The sequence below is a fragment of the Pantherophis guttatus genome, chromosome 3, assembly GCF_059756535.1.
Source record: "Pantherophis guttatus breed Tessera chromosome 3, ASM5975653v1, whole genome shotgun sequence".
Taxonomy (NCBI): domain Eukaryota; kingdom Metazoa; phylum Chordata; class Lepidosauria; order Squamata; family Colubridae; genus Pantherophis; species Pantherophis guttatus.
In genome coordinates, this window is record NC_142065.1 from 108,292,669 (window position 1) to 108,320,045 (window position 27,377).

At 38.2% G+C, this 27,377-nt stretch overlaps 2 protein-coding genes across 3 annotated transcripts; both read left to right on the forward strand.

Annotated features, from left to right (window-relative positions):
• The first annotated feature begins 156 nt into the window (after positions 1-156).
• VAMP4 (vesicle associated membrane protein 4) lies at positions 157-17,876 on the forward strand. Of its 2 annotated transcripts, none has more exons than XM_034409822.3 (8): positions 157-400; positions 1,942-2,035; positions 3,577-3,623; positions 3,966-4,016; positions 8,050-8,150; positions 9,492-9,571; positions 14,408-14,459; positions 15,079-17,876. In XM_034409822.3, exons 2-8 carry the CDS (start codon positions 1,970-1,972, stop codon positions 15,105-15,107), a joined length of 426 nt encoding a protein of 141 aa, XP_034265713.1. In that variant the 5' UTR covers positions 157-400; positions 1,942-1,969; the 3' UTR covers positions 15,108-17,876. The 2 variants fall into 2 exon arrangements, with proteins under 2 accessions (XP_034265713.1, XP_034265712.1); XM_034409821.3 differs by having other exon boundaries at positions 357-513.
• Positions 17,877-18,240: 364 nt separating this feature from the next.
• MYOC (myocilin) lies at positions 18,241-26,423 on the forward strand. The gene is made up of 3 exons (XM_034409960.3): positions 18,241-21,400; positions 23,513-23,641; positions 25,414-26,423. The coding sequence occupies exons 1-3, from the start codon at positions 20,839-20,841 to the stop codon at positions 26,196-26,198; spliced, it is 1,476 nt and encodes a 491-aa protein (XP_034265851.2). The 5' UTR covers positions 18,241-20,838; the 3' UTR covers positions 26,199-26,423.
• The last annotated feature ends 954 nt before the right edge of the window (positions 26,424-27,377 follow it).

A 27,377-nucleotide genomic window follows, 5' to 3' on the forward strand; every position in this document is an offset into this window, starting at 1 on the left:
TGGACTTCAACTCCCAGAATTCTCCAGCCAGCATAGCTTCCTTAATTTATTAAGCATAGCTGGCTGGAGAATTCTGGGAGTTGAAGTCCACAAGTCTTAAAGCGGCCAAGTTTGAAGACCTGCTATAAAAGAAAGACATTCAGTGTTCCAGACCTCACTCTCGCTGATTGCCCGCCCCGCTTCCTTCTGCTTCAGCTCCGCCCGCCATCCAGCAGGCGAGAATCGCTACTACGGTAGCCGAGAGGGCTCACGTCATCGGCGCCTTCATCGATATCCTGGGCGCTCGGCTCCACCCCTGAGTAGGCGCGCCGAGCGATCGATGGAGCAACAGCTGACGACGCCGACAACTCCTCCTCTTCCTCGGACCGGCCATTTCCGCACCGGCGTGAAAGGGAAACAGGTGAGCCGAGGAAATAAATAAAGGCGCGAGGGGGGCGGATGATAAGAAGAGGCCCTCGAGTTTGGTGGGCGCTGGCTCGTGGGAAGCCGAAGATCCCTTTGGGAGGAAAGAAAGCAAGTATCCCGGCGGCGAGGCAGGAATGGCGAAATGGCCAATAGGGAAAGAAACTGGCAAGGCTGCGCAGCCCGGAGAGGGCGAGTGCCTCGCGGAGGGGGTGGGGGGGCTTATGGGAAGAGCGGGGTGGATAGCTGGAGAACTAAGACTCCCGCGCGAGTGAGAGATGAAGGAAAGGGCTCATAGAGGAGGAGCAGTTTATTTAAAAGCCAGTGTCGAGGTGGGACATTGTAAGCTTGGGGAATTTTTAAAAGATTTTTTTTTAAAAAAAACAAAACATGTTAAAAGAGGTAGGATTGGATAGAAATGTAAGTAAAAGACATAGGAACGGCCAGCTTGTGTAGCCTTGTGTATAGAAGAATGATAGAAGTAGGTGTAATGGCGATTGGGCAGAAGCAGTAAGGCTGCATTCCATGCTGGCAGCGCAGATTAAGGAAGATGGGACTCCTGAAGCTACTTAAACTTCAGATTGAAAAATGGGTTTGTCCTTAAGCCACCCTGTGTCTGGCCATTGTAGGTCACAAAAGCATACAGTATGTTTTCCTTTCCATGCTGAGATACCTGTGAGCAAATTACGGTGCTGTCTTTTCACTGAATCTAAGTATCCAAGACACTGTAGATGGTAGTAATGTAATGGTTCACAATATTTTGCAAATGGTATTTTGATGCAACATTAGAGTTTTGGGGGACACTTGAAATAGATCAAAGGCATATTCTGCACACAAGGTCCTGAGGAGTATTGGTAGGAAAAGCATTACTTTTAGGCTTTGTAAATTTACATCTGACCATTTTTGAAAATGAAATTTATCAAATAATTTGACTGAAAAATAATCCTAGCTCAAGTGTTTAAGGGTGTCTGTGGGAGTACAAAAGCATAATTGGAACTAGTGGTAGATTGAAAAGGCTTTCCCTTTCAGTTCAGTATATAGAAAACCAACTTTTTTTTCCTAGCCAGCCCTTTGAAAGTCTTGATGATTAAAGAATTGTTGATATTATCTTATTAGTGGGATAGAAGAAATTATTTTAAAATAACCTTTATATTTTCCATTCATAGGACCAGAACCAAAACCTGTGATATTTTAAAATCTTTTTATCAAAACTTATTGTGCTTGCATAAAAGGCTTTAGGAACTAATGGGGATTTAATTAATCCTCATTATATAGCTAGGAGAGGGATATGTTTTACAATCTGAACGTAATTAATCCTTGATTTGAACAATATTTCAGCAGTGGTTTAAAAATAATCTATTCATGAATTATTAAATGATAGTTTAAACTATGCTGGAAATTCCCAGACCTCATATTGCTTTCATGTAATAATTTGTTTTGCAGTGTTAATGCAGGCATCATTGTAGCCAGTCATTAAATTCTTACAATTTGAGAACTAAAACCTGATAGAATGACTAGAATGTCTTTTTTTCCTTCTAGGACAAAAAGATAGCACTGTTATGAAAACATGCCTCCAAAATTCAAGCGCCACCTCAATGATGATGATGTTACTGGGTCAGTCAAAAGTGAGAGGGTGAGTGCATAGGAGGTAGTTATTGTCGTATGATTTAAACGTGTGACCTGATGAAATGGCTGTAGTAATTCCAAGAAGATTCTTGGAAATAATTGCTAAGAGTTGTATAATATTTAAAGAAAGCAGCTCTTTATCAAATTCAGAACTGATGCTATTACATTCGTGTCTAAAACATCTACCAAGTTGCTTCTGAGTTGTAAGGGTTAGCCAGTGGCATCACTGTTGCCCAGGTTATGTCCGAGGAGGCTCCTTTCATGTCCCCGTTACCTTCCCACTGAGATGGTACCTACTTTCATTTCAATGCTTTGTTGTTCCTCAAATTGTTGGAACTCAGATCAACCCCTTTCTGTATTCATGACCTTGATGATACATGACCTGCAGGGTCCATTCAATCCTCCACTGATTCAATGGTGAAACCAGTCTTCACTTTAATATGAGACAGTATTAGGGGAGTTGTATACATTTTGTACAGTTAGATTGAGATAACTGTTGATAGTTCCCCCTCACCCAAGGATTTTTTTTAAAAGATCATAGGGGAAAAGATTGAAATTCTGGCAAAATAAACTAGAAATATTAAGCAAAAGCAATGAAACAGGTTATATATTATTTTAAATCTTGAGAACAAAACTATATAAGGTATTTGACAAAACCAAGATTGGCACTCTTAATTATTTTTACTTTTCAAAGTAATTTTTCAGAGCACCATATACACTTGCAGATAAAGGATTTTAGGTGCCAACATACATCCAAAAAATTGGGTTTGGCTTATCTGTGAATGCACTTATCCATGGGTATTTATACAGTAATAATTTTTAAAAGTACACATATTTCCCATCTATACTCACAAGTCCATCCACAAATAAATAAGTCCTCAGATTTTTAACCAAAATACCATGAAAAATGCAGTTCATCTTATCTATGGTGACACATTTTTCATGGCATTCTGATTAAAAATTTGAAGGTAGGCGTATGTGTGGATGGGCTTATTCACGATAACATGATTTATTCAAAAGGAAGACCTAATGATTCTGTCTTGTATTGTCTTTTTGTGGATATCAGATACCATATATCAGTGGTCCCCAACCCCCAAACTATGGACCAGTTACCAGTCCATGGCCTGTTAGGAACTGGGCCAGATAGTTGGAGGTGAGCAGCAGTAGGTGAGCGAGTGAAGTTTCATCTATATTTGCAGCTACTCCCCAGCGCACACATCACCACCTCAGCTCCACCTCAGATCATTGGGCATTGGATTCTCATAGGAGTGCAAATCCTACCATAAACTGCTCATGCGAATGATCTAGGTTGTGCACTCACCCCTCAACCCCAACTCCCGGCCCATGGAAAAATGGTCTTCCACAAAACTGGTCCCAGGTACCAAAAAGGTTGGGGACCACTGCCATACATTGTGTCAATGGCATTAAATTCTGACATTGATTAATGATTCAGTCTAGAAATATTCTTTTGAAATTTCTTTTTGAATGAAAATACCCATTAGTAGAAAAATTCTTTTTCATAGATATATCAATCTTTTGTGTTTGCAGAGAAACCTCCTAGAGGAAGATTCAGATGAAGAAGAGGACTTTTTCTTGTAAGTGTCTCCAAACCAGAATAGAGATAACTATCAAATCCTAGGTCTCATGCACCATTGTTTCTGCCTGTTCTATGTGCTTTGATCTCAAGGGTTCCTTATAAATACCAGGCAAAGTATTGCACAGCTTACTGTGATTGATTGTCAGTAATAGTTACTACAAACTCTTCAGTGTAAGGCTGAAAACTCTGCCAGATGTCTTTACATAGCTTCCAGGAGTGGGCTGTTTCTTCTGAATATATAATGCTTTCAAATTTCAAATATCTGTCTGTTAACCAGCCATATAATTTGCCACTCATCCTAGGAGATAACGGTAACAATTTAACTTTAATCATTTTGTAGGAGAGGGCCATCAGGTCCAAGGTTTGGACCCAAGAATGACAAGATCAGACAGTAAGTACTTTGTGGCAAGTAAAATCTATTTTTGCTTTATTTTCATGTCCCATTAATGTAACTGTTCTGCGATCAGGTGAAATTATTAGGTGAAATGAATTACTGTTTCCTAGACTAGAGCCTGTTCATAAAATAATAAACATTGTCTTTTGGAAAAGTCACATTTCTTTCAATACTTTAATATTTAAATATATATATCTTTTAGACAATGTCTCTCTATCTTTGTGCATAAATTCTTTTCACTATACAATTTCACAGGAGAATATAAATAAATAAACTCAAAGTGATAGGGAAAATTAATTAAAAGTAGGAAAATAATAACTTTACAAATTATAGCGGAGTAACAATTGGAATTTATGCTGTATGCTTTGGCAAAGTCCTAATTAATAGTTACTTTTGTTGGGGATTAGAAAAACTATCCTACTTCATTGCACCTTTTTCAGTTTAATTCCCTTGAGCCAACATCTTATATATTTACTGTAACGCAGGACAGAATCCGTAGCCGCCTAGAAATACAACTACTGTAGTCCTTGTTTAGTTGTGAAAACTCAGTTATTAAGCGAAGTGACTGCTAACTGATTTGTGACTGTGCTTATGATCTTTCTTTGTTTTACAGACCTGCAAAGGTCATAAATGCAAGGAATAGTTGCAGAGTTATATCACTGTCATAACTGAACATTTGCTAAACAAGACAATCACTAACTGCTTTTCTTTGTTTCTTTTTTAACTGCTTCCATATATATTCCATATATATGAAAGGCATATATTTATTTTTACATATATCGGATATGGGCAAATATTTTATAACTGAAGAGGACAGCCTGCCTGTAATTCTTAGACTGTTCCAAATGCATAATTTTTTTTTAAAATGTTTTATTGTAAGAAATTATAATAATACAATTTTATCCATCCAGTTACATAGTATGGAAAAAGAAATAAATACAAATTGTACATATTATACATAAGTAGATAATCTTTGCAAACCAGTTACATGGTAAAAAACAAAAAAAAATTGTTCACATATCATTTTTAGCATATGTATATGTGATAATCTTTGACAATAAATTAGTAAATACATAAATTATATCTTTTGCTTACCCATGTAACCTTTCCTTGCCTTATTATATTTCCTACCATCCACAGTACCTCTTCTCTTACTATTTCATTTTTCTATTTCTTGTACTTGCTCTGGTCTCTTTCCTTTTTATTTCAATTTCCTCTTCTCTAACCACCCGTACCACTTATCCCATACGCTGTAATAATCCGAATCTTCTCTGTCATTAATTTCTAATGTTAATTTATTCATCTCGGCACATTCCATTATTTTGCCGATTACTTGTCCCTTAGTTGGTATATTTTTCTCTTTCCATTGTTGAGCGAAAGCGATTCTTGCTGCTGTTATTATATGCACTGCCAAGTATTTCTTCTTTTTTGCCATTTCCGTCTTCAGGATTCCCAGGAGAAGTGTTTTAGGGTCTAATTCAAAGGTTTCACCTATTATTTCTGAAAGCCAATTGCAAATCATCTTCCAATATTTTTTTGCTTGAGAGCAGGTCCACCAGCACTAACGCTAGAAGGGCATGATCTCCAGATGGGTTGGCATGCCTATTTATGGGAAACGGGGAAAAAAACCAAAACACATTTCAACAAACATAAATTGAGGGACATATTGAAGTCAACGTGAGAAGAAATAAGATGAAAACACTACACTAAAATTCCCAGCTGGCTTTCAACCATGGAGGCAATAATCTACCCAAATGTCCTGGACCATGGTAAAACTGTAAAATATAAAGAAATCCTAGATGAGGCAGGGAACCTCAAAACATTAGAACAATTAAAAGAACAGGGCACTTTTGTTGAATGGTGGACATACGCACAGATAAAATCAAGATACAAAAAAGATAAAGAACAATACGGTATAGAAATGGGATGCAAAGATATTGATAAAATTTGGATGGGTACAGATAATAAATTATTAGCTAAAATATACAACTATTTAGTAGAATATGACCTGATGGAAGAAGTGGTTAAAGGCCCAATGCTAGCATGGGCCAAAAATATTGGGAAAAACATAAATTTGGAAGAATGGGATCAAATATGGAACAACAATATAAAACTTACCAAGGCAACTACTTACAAGGAGAACCAGTATAAGATGATTTATAGGTGGCACCTAGCACCAGCTAGGATCGCCAAAATTTACCCTAACTCAAACCCAAAGTGTTGGAAGTGCGGACACCAGCAAGGTACCTTTTACCACTGCTGGTGGACCAAATGCATAATTTTTATTCCTTCACTCTCAGTGATATATAAAAAAGGCAAAGAAAGTGCGATATTATGATGTATTTCCATATCACAGTTATTAAAGACAAGGAGCTCCACCCTGTCAAGAGTATTATCATCTTATTTTATGCTTTAGTTTTATTCTTTTCCCCAACATGCCAAGAATCTCTCTTGTAGTGTCAATAGAAGATGTGACACTCTAATTGCTAACACAGCTTTATGCAATGAGGAATACAGGAAATGAAGTAATGACCAATTATGTTACTAATTGCCATTTCCTTTGCCTGTTATAATCTTTGTTGTATTTGATGGGATGGTATGCAGGAAACAACCTATCAGTTTGGAATCTGGGTTACTAGACACTAGGAATGTGAGTTTGAAGTGTCACATTTTGGCCTAGTTTTAACTTGACTGGTAGAAGTCCAATGAAGAAATGAATATCATCACTATATTGATGATCCCCAGCTCAGTATTTTTTTTAACGGATGCTATGTATGCTCTGAAAGTTTTGAATGTTGGATGCAATGATGAACTAAGTGTGAATTATTAAACTAAGTCTTCATGTAGGAAACCCAAATGGGACACTATAGACACTATTAAATGAGTTTCTTTAATCTGGAGCTATTGCTGTTTTGGATGGAGTTTCATATCTTGTTAAGGCGTAATGAAGAGATTGATGTGCTTTTGGAGCTGGCATTGTGTCTGGGTAGGCACAAAGTTGTGAATGCCAGAAGCATTTTATACCGCTTTGACTGTTTCTTTGCCATTTTCTGTTGGTCAGTCATGAAAGAACAAGTTAATTCTTTACTGTATTTTGTGAAACTTACTTTTGTTAAAGAAAAAACTTCTCTTAGCCCAGTCTTGACTCTGCTCTTATCAAAAAGTACATTGGCTTCCAAATGTTTTTCCCCCCTTTCTTAAAACTGGCTGACAGTATTTTTTTTTTAATGGTCAGAGATGAAGGAGGGAAAATACTGCAAAGACATTGCAAGTTCCTATATGTCACATCCATCTAACTCATTCTGCTTTTAAAAGGCAAATCATGATTTCTATGTACCGCTATCTTCCTACAGAAGGCAGATTTGACCATAAATTTATTTAGATTGTTGCAGTATACAAAATAATAACTGGTTTGGTTATCAATGCTGTTTGATCAGTGTATATTAGCTTCACAACAAGTGTTGTGATGCTTTTTTTTTTTAGTCACAATTCGAGATTCTTATTCTTACCTACAAAGATGCCAGAATATCTACAATATTGCTTGTGAAACTTGTGGGCATAGATGTGCACTTGAGAATTCAAGAAAGGATGAGCAGTGTGGTTAGTGGGGATCTAACAAGTATTATACTTTGATATATTTTCTTTACATGCTTGCTTGCAATTTTTTCAATTCATTCAATAAGTTGAGTTCAATTCAAGTTCTGCCTTAAGCATGATTCAATATTGGATTTAGGCAGATAATTATCAATTCAGATGCCTATTTGAAAAATAAATTGACATATTGCTATTTACAGTACATTCTTTAACAATTATATAAAGAATGTAAAGACTTTGCACACTAAAATATTTGATATTAACTATATCACACTCAATTCAGACTCGGCGCTGTTGAATAAATTGGGCTACAACTCCCATCATTCCCACTCAGCATCTAGACTACACTTGCAGGATATCAGTCAGTAGCATTTTCTGGTATTGATGGTAAATTCCTTGGTCATCTGATGCATCCTTATGTATATTTTTAAACCAGAGTTCAAAACCAGGTTGATGAAGTTATTGATGTCATGCAAGAAAATATCACCAAGGTGATAGAGAGAGGAGAGCGGCTGGATGATTTGCAAGATAAATCAGGTTGGTACTTTTCCTCTTCCCTTTTAGGAGGGGAAACTGAGTTCCAGGAACACCATGTCTCTCATATTACCTGATCTCAGCATACTTGGTTTTCATTATCTGTTCTTATTTCTTAGGTTCCCTGTTGCATGCATGGGATCCTGGGTACATAACAGTGATATTGTTGTGTCTGTTTTAGAGCTAGTTTGTTCATGGGAGATTTTTTTTTAAAAAAAAGCTCAGTTCACCATGCTCTCTAAGAAAAATGGCTCTGAATATCTCATAGATCTATGAAAAGGTAGTCCTTGCTGCTAAATGTAATGTGGAGAGACAAAAAACAGCTAATCATAGGAAATAGACTTCCCATTCTTGTGCTACAGATGAGTCATTTCTCTTGTTTGTCAGCGCTCCCTTACAGTTGCAGATTACAGCCTGCTAGAGGGCATCATGAGATTTACTACCTTGATTATGCCTTTTATTATTGGAATGCAATTCTGTAAATGATCTTTTTTGTTACATTCCCATCCACAGTAATTAAAAAATTCTTGGTGGCTTGTAGTGTCAAGTACATTAAAATATACTTGTTATAATAATAAATATTGAAAATTAAAAATTAAAATGGAATAGATCAAAATCATCCACAATAACTATCAAGATGTGACAACCAGTAAATAAGTAGCAATATATCTTAATTCAAAAGTTCTACTGAACAACTTTGTCTTCATTTCCAAACATATAGTAATTACAGAACTAATGATTTACAAGAGAGCTTGTTAGTAATATATACATGTAGTCCTTGCTTGCCAATGGTAATTGGGATTGAAAACTCCATTGCTAAACAATGCAGTGGTAAGATGCAATGTTGCATGACCAGCTGACTTATGTTCTGGCCATCCCAGTTGCTCTTGTAGACAAATCCTGCTTGTTTGCAACATCCTGATTGCCATTCACAATCTTCTGCTGCTTTCCCCATTGCTTGTTAGAAGCCAGCACTGAAGGTTGCAAATGGCAAACACGTGAGCACAGATTTCTATGTTCTTGTAATTGCAAGCCAATCTCTATTCGTCTGAATTGCAGTCTTGTGACTGCAGGAACACTGAAAGTTGCAACCATGAGGACCCATTTTTAAATCCTACTTCAGCACTGTCCTAATTTTGAACGATTGCTGAACAAGAACTACCTAGAACTAACTTGGTTGTTTTTCTTGGATTTTCTATAAGGAAAGAAATTGTGCAGAATTCTCTGTATCTGTTCAAGACCCTTGATTGGGGTTTTTTTTTAATCAGGGTAGAGGCAAAAGCTTTATCTTACCACTATAGTAGATAGTTCAATTCCATTTCTCTGTCTCTTTATCTGATGCAGAAAGCTTATCAGATAACGCAACAGCTTTTAGTAACAGATCCAAACAGCTCAGAAGACAAATGTGGTGGCGAGGCTGCAAGGTAAGGCTTATCTTGTTTCCTAAATATTGCAATTGTGGTTTATTTGACCAGTTCGGTTTATTTCTTTTATCTTTCTATACCTTTCAATTTTATCTTTTAAAATAATTTTTATTAAAAGTTTTAGTTAGAACAATAAAAGATAATACCAACTGAAGAAGAAAAAAAGAAAAGAAAAAAGATGCAAAAAAGAAAAAGAGTAAAAAAACCCTAAGAAAGTAACTTCTCACTCTCATCACAAGTTTCATAATTTCTTCACTTCTTAATTAATAAATATAAAACTCTTCATCTCATAACTCAAGTCTAACTTTATGTTGCCTAGAAATCAGGCAACCCAGTTTTAACATGGATCTGATCCCTAATTTGAGGGATCCCTTATCTTTGCAAAGGAGCTTCTTCATCCACATGAAAATATAAATCAAGTAATATAGGCAAATATTTATATTTTGTACCATAGTTATTTATTAACAGGGAAAGTCAAATCTTTTTATAGAGTACAGAAACAAATGACATCAGGAAGCAGCTGATCAAATAATAAAAGACACTGATTACATGTGAGAATTGAACAATAGAAAACATTGATTCTAGATAACATTCCACAAGTGGCAAATTTATGCATTATGTTACACCCTTTCCCAGGTGGATTTGTATCTTTCTTAAAACTTGTAGGCACATTCAAAGACTTTCAGAATATACTCTATTGTTTAGTTCTGAAAAGGCAAGTTCTTGCGTACCAAAAGAAATTATCTTAGCTAAGAAGAAAATCATTCTTTCCCGAAATTAGAAAAGAGGCCTAGACTGCCACAATAAAATGTTAATAAAGCCTAAAATTCTAGATAACATATAGATAATTCCAAAACATCATCTCCAGTCCAGATATCAGTGAAAAGTCCAAACAGAGCCCTATAATAATATTTATTTAAAAGGCATAAAATGATCCTGGTATGCTAGTGTAAACAAAAAAACTAAGGAGGATAGGAGCATTTCTCCATTAAAAAAAATACAACCTCACACATGCCCCTTAATTCTATAGTAACTGTAGGGGGAAAACCCCTTAAACACTACATTAAGTGTAGACAAACCCAATCCACATCATTTTTCCACTCCCAGGGAGACACATCATAGCATATAATTGATTCAAAGTTTTGGTGCAATATCAGAGTTTTAATATTCAAAATCCAATTTTCCCACATTTTTGAGCCCTTAATATGTTTAAAACTTTCTAGAGCTAAAATCTTGTCTTGCTTTTTGCTGTTTATTTTAAATTCTTATATTTAAATTTCTTATATAAAGTATTGAAGACACTAACATGTTTGCAATCTTGTCACTTTGAAAGCATCTAACTTCTTCGAAGCAATTAATAGACAGCTTTTAAAAGTGTTTAGCAAGAGAAGTGCAAAATTCCATTAAAGCTTGTGTGCAACTATGGCAAATTCCCTTGCCTCCCAATTCTCCCACCCTCCGAAGACTGCTGACTTGCTGTCTCTAGTAAGGATCAACTGTAAGGAAAACTGCTTGGGCAATCCCACATCCTCTCTTTGTCCAGAGAAGTTCAAAAGATCCAATCTACTCATTGTTCATGGTGCACACATCAGCTCTGCTTTTCATAGAGCTGTCTTCAGTCTGCCACCTTTCCTAGAAGCTCTATGTCTTGCAAATCTGTGAATATTCAGCAAAAAAAAACCCCACCACTTATGTCAAGAAACCACACACAAAAACTGTCTATACTCTTATCTTGTAATAATCAGTAGTACAATTGCAAACACTGGTTTACTGCTTAAAAGCAACCATGCTTTATTTATTTACTTCATTCAAACTTCAGAGCATCTAAAAGTGCATTATGCCTTCCATGATCTCAATTTGAAGGATGCTTCCAAGTGCAGGCAAGCCAATGAGCTCAGGAAAAGATACAGCTTTTTGAAATAATTGCTGCTTAGTATGATATAAGCATCTTGGTATGCTCTGAATAAACTTTCCCCCTTCAAATCTAGATCGTTAAATAGCCTAATAAATACAGCTAGGCATTGATTAACTATGGCAATTGATAATGGCAACTCCGTCACTAAGCAATCTGTTCATTTATTTATTTATTTATTTATTTATTTTATTTATTTATTTTTTTTTAATTTGATTTATATGCCGCCCTTCTCTGGAGACTCAGGGCGGCTTACAATGCGCTAAGCAATAGCCTTCATTCTTTTGTATATTTATACAAAGTCAGCTTATTGCCCCCACAAACTGGGTCCTCAATTTACCTACCTCAGAAAGGATGGAAGGCTGAGTCAACCTTGAGCCTTGGCGAGATTCGAACCTGCAGTAATTGCAGGCATCTGGTCTTAATAACCAGCTTAATAACAGGGTGCCTTAGACCACTGTACTACCAAGGCTCTATTTATTTTTTTATTTTTATTAGATTTCTATACCGCCCTACTCCCGAAGGACTCAGGGCGGTGCACAGCCAAACAATAAAAACACATACAATACAAAATTTAAAAAATAGAATAAAATCAAATTAAATAATTTTGGCCCCGACAAATTTAAAACCCCAAACTTTTAAAACCGATTTAAAATTGAATATATAAATACTAAAAGATATTTAAAATTTTAAAAATCTTTTATAAAAGAGGGGGAAAATTAGGCCAGGCCGGCCTGGTGAAATAGTAAGGTCTTTAAGGCGCGGCGGAAGGTGCGCAGATCCAGGATCCTCCGTATCTCTGGGGGGAGCTCGTTCCAGATAGTAGGTGCCCCCACAGAGAAGGCTCTCCCCCTGGGGGCCGCCAGTTGGCATTGTTTGGCTGACGGCACCCGGAGGAGCCCCTCTCTATGGGAGCGTACCGGCCGGTGGGAGGCTATTGGTGGTAGTAGGCGGTCCCGCAAGTACCCGGGTCCTAAGCCATGGAGCGCTTTAAAGGTGGTAACCAAAACCTTGAAGGGCACCCAGAAGACCACCGGGAGCCAGTGCAGCTCGCGCAGGAGAGGTGTTACATGGGAACGCCATGTCGCTCCCATTACCACCCACGCGGCCGCACTCTGCGCCAGTTGGAGCCTCCGGGTGCTCCTCAAGGGGAGCCCCATGTAGAGAGCGTTGCAATAGTCCAGGCGGGAGGTGACAAGGGCATGAGTGACTGTGCGTAAAGAGTCCCGATCCAGAAAGGGACGCAACTGGCGAATCAGGCGAACCTGATGAAAAATCCTCCCGGTCACGGCCGTCAAGTGCTCTTCTAAAGACAGCCGTGAATCCAGGAGGACGCCCAAGTTGCGAGCCCTCTCCGTGGGGGCCAATGATTCGCCCCCAATAGTCAGTGATGGCGTCAACTGACTATATCGGGACGTCGGAAACCACAGCCACTCAGTCTTGCATGGGTTGAGCCTGAGCCTGTTCCTCCCCATCCAGATCCGTATGGCCTCCAGGCACCGGGACATCACTTCAAGGGCATCGTTGGGGTGATCCGGGGTGGAGATGTACAGCTGGGTGTCGTCAGCGTACTGATGGTACTCCACCCCGAAACCACGGATGATCTCGCCCAGCGGCTTCACATAAATGTTGAACAGGAGAGGCGAGAGGACCGACCCTTGCGGCATCCCACATATGAGGGGCCTCGGGTCGACCTCTGTCCCCCTGTCAACACAGACTGCGACCGGTCAGAGAGAAAGGAGGAGAACCACCGCAACACAGTGCCTCCCACCCCCAACTCTTCCAACCGGTGCAGCATGATGCCATGGTCGATGGTATCAAAAGCCGCTGAGAGATCTAACAGGACCAGGACAGAGGAGCACCCCCTGTCCCGAGCCCTCCAGAGATCATCAACCAACACGACCAATGCCGTTTCCGTGCTGTACCCGGGCCTGAAGCCCGACTGGAACGGATCCAGATACGTCGTTTCATCCAGGTGCTGGGGGTCGCTTGCGCGACCACACTCTCAACAACCTTCGCAACAAAGCGAAGATTGGAGACCGGACAATAATTTACCAACATTGCCGGGTCCAGGGAAGGCTTCTTGAGGAGAGGCCTCACCACCGCCTCTTTCAAGGTGGCGGGAAAGTCACCCTCACTCAGTGAAGCGTTTATAATCCCCTGGAGCCAGCCTCGTGTCACTTCCCGGGAAGCCAGTACTAACCAGGAAGGACACGGGTCCAATAAACAAGTGGTCGCGTTCAGTCTACCCAGAATCCTGTCCACGTCCTCAGGGGTCACAGGATCAAACTCATCCCAGATAACATTCTCAAGACCTGCCCCTGTCTCTCCCCCTGAGACTACCCAGTCGGAGTCCAAATCTTCCCGAATCTGAGTGATTTCATAAAATATGGCGTGTGATAATGACTTACAGTGGCAATTGCAGCAGTCCCAGTTCCCACCATTTGGTGAATCCCACATAGTCACAATGTCCTGTGGTCATGTGATCACAGCTTGCAACCTCCTTCCAGCTTTCTCATTGACTTTGTTGGAAGCCAATAGTTAATATCTCAAATGATAATCGAGTGACTGCAGGACACTGCAGCGGTTTTAATTGCAAGCTGGTTGCCAAGTACCAAGTTTGCAATTACATGATTATGGAGATGCTGCAGCAGCCACTATTGCAAGGAATGGTTATAGGTCCTCTCATTCAGCACCATTATAACTTTGAACAATTGTTGAATGGGAACTATCTGTACCCACGTTTTGGTTTAACCTGATTTGACCCTTGAGGTTGGCCAGATTACGTTATTTTGAAGCTGTGTAAACACTTTGAATTATCTGAGCACACTCATTATTGGCATGCTATTGAACCAGGATTAAGCTGATCAATTGTGTCTACAATTGGGAATTAATTACTTACTTTTCTGTGTGTTAATTTGCAGATGAAGGCAATTGTGGCTTTGGTTGCTGTTGTTGTCTTGCTAATCATTATTGGTACGTATTCCTTTCTGATATTCTTCTAAATACAATAAAATAAGTAAATAAAATGTTCTGCATTGATGTTACTCCTTTGAAATAGTTTGATGACATTCTTGATTGGTAAAAAGAAAACTTACCTTTTCTTCAGCCTTTCTGCTTTGATATTTGGCTCCTTCTGTTTGTTTGGCCATTGATGTAAAGTTTGCTCCAGATCTTTCGCTTTAATAGGGATACTAGAATATTTGGGACACTCCCAAATACATTACACTCCCTGTAATGTTTAGATGTGAGTTGTGTCTGCTTTAAGAATAAATAGGAACCATTTAGCCAGAATTAAACACTTTTTAGGAATAACTAATTAGGTTTATGTAATTTTCTTGTCTGGAGTTTATTAGGTGAATTTAGCTGCAATGCTTTATAAACCCGAATTTATTATTTATATTATGTTAACCTATTTAGTTATAAGTTATTAAGATAACTATAGTTAAGCAAGCCATGACTTACCACAGTAAGTAAATTCAATATTGTCACTGTAAAACAGTGACTAGAAGTGATAGGTGTTTTAGGGTTGAAACTAGTTAGTTGATTTATTTTTATAAGTGATTTAAAGATGGCGTTTTTCTGTCTTATGCAGTTCCCATCATCCTCAAACACCGCACTTGACTTGGAGATGAACGCCCTTGTAGACACCACTTCAGGATAACAGCAAAGCTAGCAGCTGTATGATTTCAGTGGAATGTATTGTGTATATAGCTTTGAAGTGCATCCTGCTCTCAAACCCCAGGGAGGCACATGCACAGTTCCACCAAGAGCATCCAGAGGGCCTGGCAAACATATGACTTTCAGTCAAGAATTAACTATACTGTCAATATCCGACCCAAAAACCTCATTGTTGCTCTTACAAAGGAACCTATATGGAATCAGATACTTGTCAGTATTTCATCTGTTTTTTTAAATAATGTATATATAAGTGAGTGTGTGTGTGTGTGTGTGTATATATATATATAGCAAATTGATAATGTTATTTATAATTTAAATAGTTTCCTACAGCTAGTAGTGGAGGGAAGAATTATGGAGGGAAGAAGGAAGTGTATAGTCTATATCACTGTTTAAAAAAACATTCTTTCTTCAACTGAATTTAAGGGATTCTGAAGCTCTGTGTTGCTATTATTGCTCAATATTGTTCTATAAAAGCATTCCAGTAAAAAAACCCTATTTTTGACTGCAAATATGTAGCTCTTAGTAAATTACTAAAATAAAGAAGCTGCTAATTCAGTTAAGACAACTTAAGTTTTGCAAACTTTGAAACTATAGACAAAAAAGAATGCTCTTACTTATACAACTGCAGGCAAAGCAATATGATTTCTGCTTCAACAGACAAAAATGCATTTCTTTTTTACCTTTGAAACCCACAGTTGGCCTGAGGTTCTTCATCTAGGGCCTAGGCCTTTAGTAATAGTTTTAGGACTCCCTGGAATCTCTTTCTTCCATGTTTATTATTTGAGCTGCTTATTATCCCATTCTCTAGGAAACGTTCTTATGCATTACTGTGTGCAGAGGAATGAATATTGCTTTCTGAGTAGGCATGAATTTCAGTACAGAACTACTGGCATGAGAAAGAGAGTGCAGGAAGTTCTCAACCTGCAGCCATTTGTTTAGTAACCATGCAAAGTTACAGCGGCACTGAAAACAGTGACCTATGACCATTTTTCATACTTACAATCGTTGCAGCATTCCCATGGTCACATGATCAAAATTTGGATACTTGGCAACTGGCATGTATTTCTGACAGTGCCTCAAGATTATGTGAGTACTTTTTGCAACTTCCTGACAAGCAAAGTCAATGGGGAAACCAGATTCACTTAAAAGGACTACCTGTACCATGAAAGTATACTTCTGCATTTAATTTTCCAGCTTCAAGACCTAAATAACTTTAAATGTTTGTTGTGGCAAGGTATCATATTCATATGGAGGTGTGAAGGAGTGTGTGTATATATGTATATACATATGTGCATTAAAAATGTGTTTTGTATGGTTCATATGTCATTCCATGATACAAAAGGTTGCCAAAGCATGGAATATTTTATTGTATTAAAGTACAATTAAAATAAGGTCAATCACACAAAGCAAAGCAGTAAAATAATATCAGGGAACAAAATAAAAATGTCTTTGCACAATACTGGAAAACATTGCATCCTCTTCAAGTGATAATGTACCTTTTTCTAAAGCAGACAAATTATTTTACATGATTTGTAAATCACTATGGTAATTATGGAGCACAAAATAATGGTTTGAGACACAGAAAAAAAAAGTTCTATATAATGAATCATTTTTCTTGTGTAAATGGCCTGAGTAATATACTTCTTTTGGAATGATGCTTTGTGATACTTGCAAATCAATGTGTAGTCTTGTATTACTGGAGAGACTGGCTAATTTTCTTGATGGCTGCATTGTATTTCCATATTTTTATCCAACTGCTCTGGATTCTATTCATTCCAAAGCTTTCCTCAAGCTTTTAAAAAGAAATTTTTTGGGTTTTCCCCCTTCATGCTGCCATTTATTTTTTTTTAAATCCTTTGTTGACCTTGGTTACACTCATTCCTTTCAACTGAGGAATTGTTTGACATTGATTGAAAAAGCTTATTTTAAGACAACTTATTTTTGTGTGAGGTACTATTGCTGCTATTGAGCCTCTTAAATTGATTTCCATATTGTTAACTTTTCCTGGTTTTCTCTCTGAACTTTTGGTAATTTTCTATTCCTATAATTTGCTATTACTGCATGCTTCTTTCTGATCATACTTTGGGGGGAGGGATCCCCCTTATTTCTTTTGCATTGCTACTTTACATTGATAACTGCTAAAACTTTTTGTTCCTATGCCTTCAATCTAGTTTTCCTAATTGTTTTCTTCTATATGTCCTGTCGTTTCATTCTATGAATAGCAAAGAAGTCATTCATTTTTTTTCAACATGTGGAGAAAAATTACCACTGATGGAGAAGATTAAGGTAACTGGCAAAATTTGGGGTTATACTGTATAATTTCAGTTATTTAATACAGTATGCCTTTCCTCCTCCAAAAGTTTGACATGTTATCACTATCTGATAAAACTACTGTAATCAAGATCCAAAAGACAGATATGGAAACAAAAAACATGAACTTTCATTAACTTGTTCATCTGCCACAAGGAAAAGAAATTATTTGCAATTACATTATGTGCAAGGCAGCCTTTCCATGGGTGTAAAGTATAAACTGACAGAAATATGCATGATATATTACCTAAGTAAAGAGAGCTTTTTAAGTTCTGAGAAATAATATTTTGAAGAGACTCAGGCAAATTATTTGGGAAATAAAAGGGAGGAGAGGAGAAGCACAATCAGGTTTGCAAGGTTCTGTTATTATAGCCTATCTCAATAAAGTATAGTTCTGCTCTCCCTGTGGAATTGATTTTCTGGTATTCCTAGAGGGGCTGACAGTGGGGAACAGAAGCTGCTCCAGAACAAACGAGAAGAGAACCAGTCATCCTTACTTCTACAACATCAGGAAGGAGTATGAGAAGCTGGAGAAGTATCAGAAAGAAAGAAAACTAGAGAAGATGTGGAAAGTAAAGACCTAAATCCATGATGGCGAACCAATGACACGCGTGCCAGAGGTGGCACGCAGAGCTCTCTCTGGGGGCACACAAGCCGTCGCCAGCTGCTCTTCGGGTTTCTGGCACATGTATACACGTCAGCCAGCTTGTCTTCCCATGCACTGGAAACCTGAAGACCAGCTGGCCAGTGCACACATGCCTGTTTTTTGGTGGTTTTTTGGCCGTTTTCGGCCTGGCTGGAGCACACATGCAGTCTGATTCACATGCGTGTGCCAGCCAGCTGGTCTTCGGGTTTCCGGTGCTCTGGCGCACGGGAAGACGAGCTGGCTGGCGCGCATGCCCGTGCTGGAAACCCAAACACCAGCTAGCCAGTGCGCACATGCACATCAGCCAGCTACTCTTTGCGTTTCCAGCGCTCCAGCACATGCATGCGCATGCAACCGAGTTCCGGTTTGGTCACCAGAAAGGTTTGCCATCACTGGCCTAAATGGTCCAGTGATGGTAGAAGTACTTGGGGCTGAGATTCCTAAATTGGGAGAGTGGTTCCAACGTATTCCAGGAACAACGTTGGCGCTCTCTATCCATAAGAGTGCAGTGCTAGGAACTGCTAAGATAGTGCTCAGAAATCTCAAGCTCCCGGGCATCTGATAGACCAGAGATTAAGAAAGACACGTGCCTCTGAAAAGGATGACAAATGCAAAGGCTTTGTTTTTTTAATTTGTTCTGTTTATTAAGTTCATATGCTGCTCATCTCACTATTGAGGTGACTGGGTAGCTTACCAAATGATAAAAAGGTAAGTATAAAAACAATTATAATTAATAAGAAATAGCGACTAAAAAACAAGAGGACATAGGATAGGGGTGGAGTCTTGTCACCCTGTCAGTCACTTCCAGCATGGAGCACCCCCATAACAGCAACAGGTCAACTGATAGAGCCAGGTTTCAAAGCCCTTTTGAAAGGCCAAAAGGATAGAGGTGGATATCGGCTCCAGTGACAATGGAGAAAAGGCTCTTCTAGACCTTCCCATTCGAAGTCCTCAAGGAGGTGATCTGCTTGATTGTGTCTGTTTGCAGAGCCTGGAGAAAGAGGTCCACCCTTGCATGGAAGATCTGACTTTTAAAAGTTGTGGATGAGGCTATGGAAATTTCTACAGTTCTTGCCTTAGAAGCATCCAGGTTCAAGGGTTGGTAGAAGGAAAGAGTGGGCAATTCCTCCACTGTATTGGGGAGAAAGCTGAGATGAATAGCAACTACAACTCTCCCTCTTTCCACATTTCCAAATTACTAACAAAACTTTGCTGTCTTTTGATAGCCAAATCTGGCCCTAGGTTCTGCCTTGGTTTAACTTCCCAATAAGCAACCGAGTCGAGTCGGAAGAGCCTTTAAAAGCAGTTTATCAGGGGACCTGATAAAGTGGGATCTCTATGTAAAAGGAGAGAGAACCTTGAGCCCTATGTTAAGTTCCTTTTTATAGTTAAAGAAAAATGAAAGAGGAAAGTTGGTTGGATAAGATAAGAGTCCCTCCTTGCATAGTAAATCCACCACAAAGTTTGTTTGAATTTAGATAACCAGATGTTGGTTGACACTAAGAAACTTCTTATCAGAAGATATTATCCAGACATTCTTCTGTAAATTATCTTTTCAGTTTAGGAATGTTAAAAGCTATCTAATCAATCCATACAACCATAGAACAAAAGTTTTCAAAGATTCCAATATGTAATGAGCCTGAACATAGACAATAAGTCAAATTAAAATACAAAATAACTGTTAATTAACAAATTACAAAATCCTTGTTATGTGCCCCTCACTTTAGTTCCTTTAATTCTTATACTAAACTATGGAACTTGGGATACTGAAAGAAAATATCCTAGAATAAGAGAAAAATATCAAAACATTACTGTATTGGTCTTCCCAGAATAATCTAGAAAACATTTGGATATTACAGATTTGGCCATCTTCCCCTCAACCCTAAATTGTTTTATTCAGTTGATCTCATTTTCTAGATTCATAAAATACAGAGTCACAAACTGCAGAGACTGAGTTCACATACCAGGCTAAGCTAAAATGAGATATACTACTTTTATGATGCCATTTGCTGTGTGACCTCACCCTAAATAAAGTGATGAGAGAATTCAGAGTGGCCATTCTGAATATGCTAGAATCCTGTTGGAAAAAGTTGGTGGAGAGGTCACTTTTGCCATGTCCGATTAATCTTGCTAAAGCAGAACTTCCAAAATAAAGTTTTGGAAGCACAGAAGACTGCAAGAGAAAGAATCATAGTGTCATTTTTCTAGCCATAGAAAATAATAGAACCCCATCTATTTTGATGCACGCATCTATTTTCATAATAAAATTTATTTATAAAATACCCAAAATGTATGTATGTATGATGTTACATCTTACAAAACAGAGTTTTTTAAATGGCTGTTAAATACTGTAGAGTAACTGTGCAGAATCCCAAAGAATAGTTCTCAGCCATTTCTTTTCTCATATATGCATCCACAAACATGTAAGCTGCTGACTTTATAGATGTATACAGCTTTCAGATCTGCCTCCATGAGCCAAAATTTGGCAGTTTGTCTTGTAATATTTTCTAAGAAAAAATGCTATTCCTTTAAGAGATTTTTAAAATTTGTAAAATGTTCTGTAAGTGCTGCTGCTTCTAGCCAACCTCTACTGCACCTCCCTTAACTCCCAACTCTACAAAACTGTGGTTTGCAAGCATTGAATTAATTTATCCATGTTCTGTTTCTCACAGAACTTGCTTCACTTTAAAAGAGAGAGGCTGGTGTGAAATCACAGGGATGCTGGTGACATGGTTGATTTCAGTCTGGATGGCATGGGGAACATTTGGGAGTAATGTCCATTTTCAAAAAAACAATAGCCAGGATGGGAGATGCATTTATTCCTTCTCTGTACCCAGTAAAAATGAAGACAGCTGTGCTGGCTTAAGTGAGGTATTAATAACCATTCAAGATCTCCAACGGGAGAGCAAAGCTCAGCAGCTGGAACTAGAGTCAACTAGAACTCGGCTTGGCCTTCTGGAGAACCAGGTGAATCAGCTACATGGGAGTCAAGTTAGGAGGACTTCTTTATCTACAGTTGGCTTACTTCAAAGAGAGGTAGAGAGTCTGAAGAGGGAACAAGCTCAGAGGGACATCCACATCAGCAGCCTGGAATCTACCATAAACGATCTCCTTCAAGACAAGTCAGCTTTGGAAGAAGAGAAGAAATGGCTGGAAGAAGAAAAGAATGAGCTGGAGAGAAGGTTAGAGAAAAGCATTGAGGAGGTGGCTCAGCTGAGAGTAAGCGATTGTCCTCAGACCAGAAAAACCAGCAGTGAGTTCCATCAAGGCTCTCAGGAAGGTAAATCTGGAGGCTCTCCAGCTAGGAAATGTGCTCTTAAAAATCTATAATGTACAATTATAAATTATTTATTTTTAATTAATCATTTTTAAAGAAAGAAAGCAAACAAGTGAAGAAAATGTTATGAAAATAAGTTAGGAAAACTTATTAAAATTTAGCCATGAAAACAAAATACATTATTTCTAGCAATAAAGAAGAGGATTTTTGAGTCTCTAAGTCCCAGAGTCTGCACCATTTGGTTACCGGTATTTAAAAATATATATATTTTTAACGAGTGAAGGAGAAGAGAAAAAAATACTTCTTAAAAACATAAGTAAATATTGGATCTCTAATTTCTCTTTTGTTATACTCTGACTGATACATAATAAGGTAATAAGTTTTAAGAACCTGTTGATCGCTTTCTTCTACATGCCCAGTCACAGGATCTGGCTTTGATCTACCTGCATTTATGGAAAAAGCTCAAAGAGTGAGAATTGCCATCCTGGAGAAATCAGAGGAAGGCAAAGAGGACCACTGCTTGGATTCTGTAAAATTTCATAGATTCAGACTATGACAAATATTTCTCAAAAAGATAAGTTAAGATGATTCCCCTCTAAAAAGTTAACAATACTACAAAGACAGAGAAAGTTCGTACATTTTAAAGATGTCAAGTTTCATGAACATATTTTTATATTTGGCTTGACACTTTAGTATTATATTTAGTTTTTACTGAGTGCTTCTGTACTGGAGACAAATTCCTTGTGTGTCTAACCACACTTGGCTAAATAAAATATAAGTACAGTACACGCCTTCTGATTACTCTAGGTTTGAATGACACAAACGTGAATCTAAAGCATTCCAGCAAAAGTTTGACTCCTCCTGGAAAGCAGTGAGCTATAGAAAACAGTATATTAAGCCAAGAATTGTCTGATGTTTGAGAAGAAACAAGGAAAAGTGGAATTGGAAACAACTAAAGGAAGGAAAGTTGGAAAAGCATGGCTACAAACTTTATGATTGCAAATGTTTGGCTTTAACACAAAAGCAAGAAGAGAAAGAAGATGCTATTTACTAGTGGGCCAATTTGGAAAAGGCTGATGTTTTGGGTGTGGTGGGATCTGGCTTATTGTCTTTTGAGCAGAAAACGAGATAGAAAATATGACTATAAATATTAAAACAATTGTCCATGGGAAATGATTTTGTCAGAAGAGAAGAAATGTGGGAATTCTTTGGCAGACGGGTACTGTTTTTTCTTAGCATCTGTCCTACATGGTTGTGAGGTATACTTGCTCAGTTCTTACAGGAAAATCTGCCAATCAGTGATATGACCCAGAGGATATTTTTTTAGCTAGCCTGATGCTGATTTGGGCTAAGGAGTTTTGGAAGAAATATCCAGGTCCAGTTCCAAGCCGGGAGAAAGGCACTGGAGACAAAATGGAGTTAGGGGCTGATTGGAAAGAGGGTCCATTTATTGATGAAGCAGAAGCACAAGGATAGTTCTGGGCAGCTGACCACATGGAGTTGAGAGGGAGGGGTATTCCTCCAATACCCCTCCCTCTCAATGGTAGCTGTCCATATGAGCAAGGTATTACTTCCTGGGATCCTCAATCATATGCAGAGCCTTCATAGATGGACCAAAAGCAATGAAAAGCCTTAAAGAAGAGCAAATCTGTTACTTTTGTATTGCAATTCACAAACTCTATTTACCATAGAGAAGTATTTTTGCCACCAATAGGATCTATCTACATGTGGAATGGCAAAACTAACATTTGTGTCTCATTTCTCCTGAATATGAGAAGTCACACCAGATTCATAGCTCTTGATGAGGCAATTCTGTGCATACGATACCTAATTTATAGCCTACTATTATAAAGTTCCAGATTCAGATCTTATAGTATCAATTGAAGGCTTTTAGTTATACCATCTTCTTAGTATAAGATCCTCCTCTACTTGCAGTGTACCTGCTTTACAAAATAATTCAATGAATAATATGTCTGAAATGCTTTCTACACACTAAAGTGATCTTCACTTATAGTGAAGTTTTCAGATAAAGTCACAAACTGCTCTTTGATGTGTATAAATTGTCAACACTTAGGCATACTGTAACATTGTTTCTTCCTTCCATTTTCTCTGAAGTGTCTAAGTGGGATACTGAAAATCTGGGCTATCAGGAGCTCAAATTAGAGTTTGCTGAGGTTTCTTCATCTCATCTCATTGAGGAAGGCATTTCACCCTCACCTCCTAGCATAGGCGCTGAAGAACCAGGTATTAAATTTTTTGTGTGTTCCTGATATTTTTCAGCTCTATTTAGCCCTGAGTCTGCCATTCTCTTCCTCCAAGCTCACTAACTATTTTTTCCTATTTAGTACTTATTTTGCCCAGGTTTTAGCTTAGAGTTTGGAAATAGCTTCATTTTAGTCTAAAGACAGAAAGGGAATTTTTTTTTGCCTGCCAGTTTATTTTTTCAGAAGTGCCATCTAGTCATAAAAGTAAAGATATTAAAATAAGTTCCTAGTATTTTGCATGAGAGTCAATCTCATAGCATCCTGACCAATTCTGGAGGAAAAAAATCTTTGAAATAATTGTGACACAGAGTGTGGCTCAGAGGCTCAATGAAGGGAAGACTAAAGTCCATTTCAGCCATTTGCTTGAACTCAAAAGGTTGGGGTCCACAAACTGGTTTCAAACTCCATATGTTTACCCAAATAGCCTGCAGGAAGGCTAAATTCATGGATAGATGAATGGGAATGCAGCTCTGGTATTGATGGTATTATTTTAGGAGCATCACCCTGGTTTATGTGAAATAGCATTTGATAAAACTAGCTGCATAAAATACAATAATTTTGCAAAGAGGACAGTAAATGCATATACTAGCCAATGCTTTAACAATGTAATCCTATGTCTTTGAACTAGAAAATAAGGCCAGTTGATCTCTGAAGTGCTTATTTTGAGAAAATGCATTCTTGGCTAACTATCAGGCACTCCTCCCCACATGTGTTTTTGGTTCTCTTTTATAACAACCAGACTATGTTTGGTTCAGTTGTTCCCTGGCTCTCAAGCAAGCTCTTTCTTTCCTCTTTCATTCCCTTTCCTTCCTATGGAACCAAGCCTACATTTCACGTGTTCCCAATCTGAAGTCCTACACAAAAGTTCCATAATTAACTGAACATTTCTCCTGAATTTCATTTCTTCTGCATTGATTTCAAATGCTGGAAAAATGTGGAAAATATTAACCCTACATCCATTTCTCATTGTTCTTTTTAGAAAAAAAATCAAAAGGGTTATAACTTTGCTTTTGTCTAAGGATAGCTAACCTTTTTTGATATATGTGAAATCATTTGGGCTAAAGTAGGAAGTACATTCTGAATTTAGGAACAGACAAATACTGTTACATACCCCAAAACTGCCAGTGTTGCAAATGGTATTCAGAATTTTAAAAAGTAAAGGCATTATTTGAAAGATAACTTTCATTAAAAAAATACTCCAAAATAACTTAAGAAACCTCAAAGACAAACAATACTATTAGCTGTCTTGATTACCAAAAGGTGGAATATAAAATATTTTTTTATATTTTATATAAATTATATATATTATTCCATTAATAAATAAAATGGAAGAAGCCTTTTCTCCATTCCTTATATTTTCTTGAATAGCAGAGCCAGAAAAAAATTAGCTTCAGAAAACTGGTACTAATTGGAATTAGACATGTTAGCCTAGACCAGGGCTGTCAAATTCCCGGTCCGCAGGCCAGATGCGACACGTGCTGGCCACGCCCACGCCCAGTTTAGCAAAAGGGGGGAAAAGTCCCAATACATCATGTGATGCCGCCGTGACAATGTTAGTTTGACACCCCTGGCCTAGTCAGAGCAAGAGTCTGATTAATCCAGCTACACATGTTCATATAGGCTGATCTGCCAAATTAGAGGCATCCCTTGTTTTGGATTCTGTCTGGAGATCATCAATTTTTAAAGTAATAGTTTATAGCTACATATTCCTTAATTTGAGATATTAACTTCCTTGCTTATTTCCTGAATTAGGTTGTGGAACACTAGTTTGGGTTGGTGCACCAGTGACCTTTCACAAGGCTGACACCCTTACAGGAAAGTATGGTGTGTGGATGAAGGACCCACAACCTGTGTCTCCATATACCAATGAGACAATTTGGAGAGTTGACACGGTCAGTGCGGATGTCCGTCATGTCTTTGAATATGATGATCTGGATGAGTTTGTGAAAGGCTACCCTTCCAAAGTTCATGTGTTGCCCAGATCCATGGAGAGCACTGGGGCTGTTGTTTATCAAGGTTTCCTCTATTTCCAGAGGCACAAGTCTAGAATACTGGTGAAATATGACCTGAAGAATGAAGTCATTGCAGTTCAGAAGGAGTTGCCCGATGCTGGCTATCATGGACAATTCCCCTACTCCTGGGGTGGATATACAGATATTGATCTAGCAGTTGATGAGATTGGACTGTGGGTGATTTACAGCACTGAAAATGCCAAGGGAGCGATTGTGCTTTCTAAACTGGACCCAGAAACTTTGGAAATTTCACAGACATGGAAGACCAATATTCACAAGCAGTCTGTGGCTAACTCCTTCATGATCTGTGGCTCCTTGTATACCATTAGTAGCTACTCATCCCCTGAGACCACCGTGAATTTCATCTACCGCACAAGTACAGGAAGCAGTGCACCGCTGAAGATCAGCTTTGAGAACCGTTACAGATACAGCAGCATGGTAGACTACAACCCTACAGAGAAGAAAATAATGGCTTGGGATAACTTCAACATGGTGGCTTATAACATCAGACTTTCCAAGATGTGATTACCTTGGAGAGATTGATAATGGGAAATTAGGTAATGGAAATAGAGGTAGAAATTGAAGTTAGATAGCAAAATTTCCTCCCACTAATTATCAACTGACATGAATCACCCAGAATTTCTCCTGAGCTACCCCAATAGAAAAAAATAGCTATGCAATGTGGGATTGACTCTTGATCATTTTAATGAGTGTATACAATAAAATAGTCAGTGATTTACACTTCAAGGGTAATTTCCCACTCTGTTGTTTTTAATGGAGCACTGTGTATCTTCTTTAAAACATTAGCCTATGCATGCTGCAGCCAACTATAACACAAAGTCATACAGATTAACAGAGTTGGAAGGGACCTTATAGGTCATCTAGTCCAACCCCGCCCCCCTCATACACCTCTCAAAATGATATAGAGTCTCTTTTTTTAACAATTTCTTTTTAGTTTCCACTCAATAAGTGGAATATTTTGGTTGCTAGGCAGGACTGAATCAATTTTGTTACATTTCATTACATTTACAGTATATACTGTACAGTGACTCAAATTACAGAGGACCATAGAATCATAGGGCTGGAAGGGTCCTTGGAGATTTTCTATTCCAACTCTCTGCCCAAGGTAGGAGTCCTTATACCATCCTGGGCAAATTAATGCCCAATCTTTATTTGAAAACCTCCAGCCATGGAGCATTGACAACTCTGGGAGGCAAATTGTTCCACTGATTAATTGTCCTCAATATCAGGAAATTTCTCCTTAATTCTAGGTTGCTTCTCTCCTTGATTAGTTTCCATCCTTTGCTTCTTTTCCTGCCTTCTGGTGCTTTGGAAAATAGGTTGACCCCTTCTTCTTTGTGGCAACCCCTCATATATTGGAACACTGCTTTTATGTTTCCTCTAGTCTAGTCCCCCTTTTCATTAGACTAAACATACCCAATTCCTGCAACTGTTCCTTATATATTTTAGCCTCCAACCCCCTAATCACCTTTGTTGTTCTTCTCTGCACTATTTTCAGAGTCTCAACATCATCTTTATATTGTGGTGACCACAACTGGATGCAATGTTCCAAGTGGGTCTTACTAAGGCATTATAAAGTCTTCATGTGATTTTGATTCTATCCCTCTGTTAATGCAGCCTTAGATTGCATTAGCTTTTTTGGCAGCTGTAACAGACTATAACAGATGTAACAGACTGTGAAAA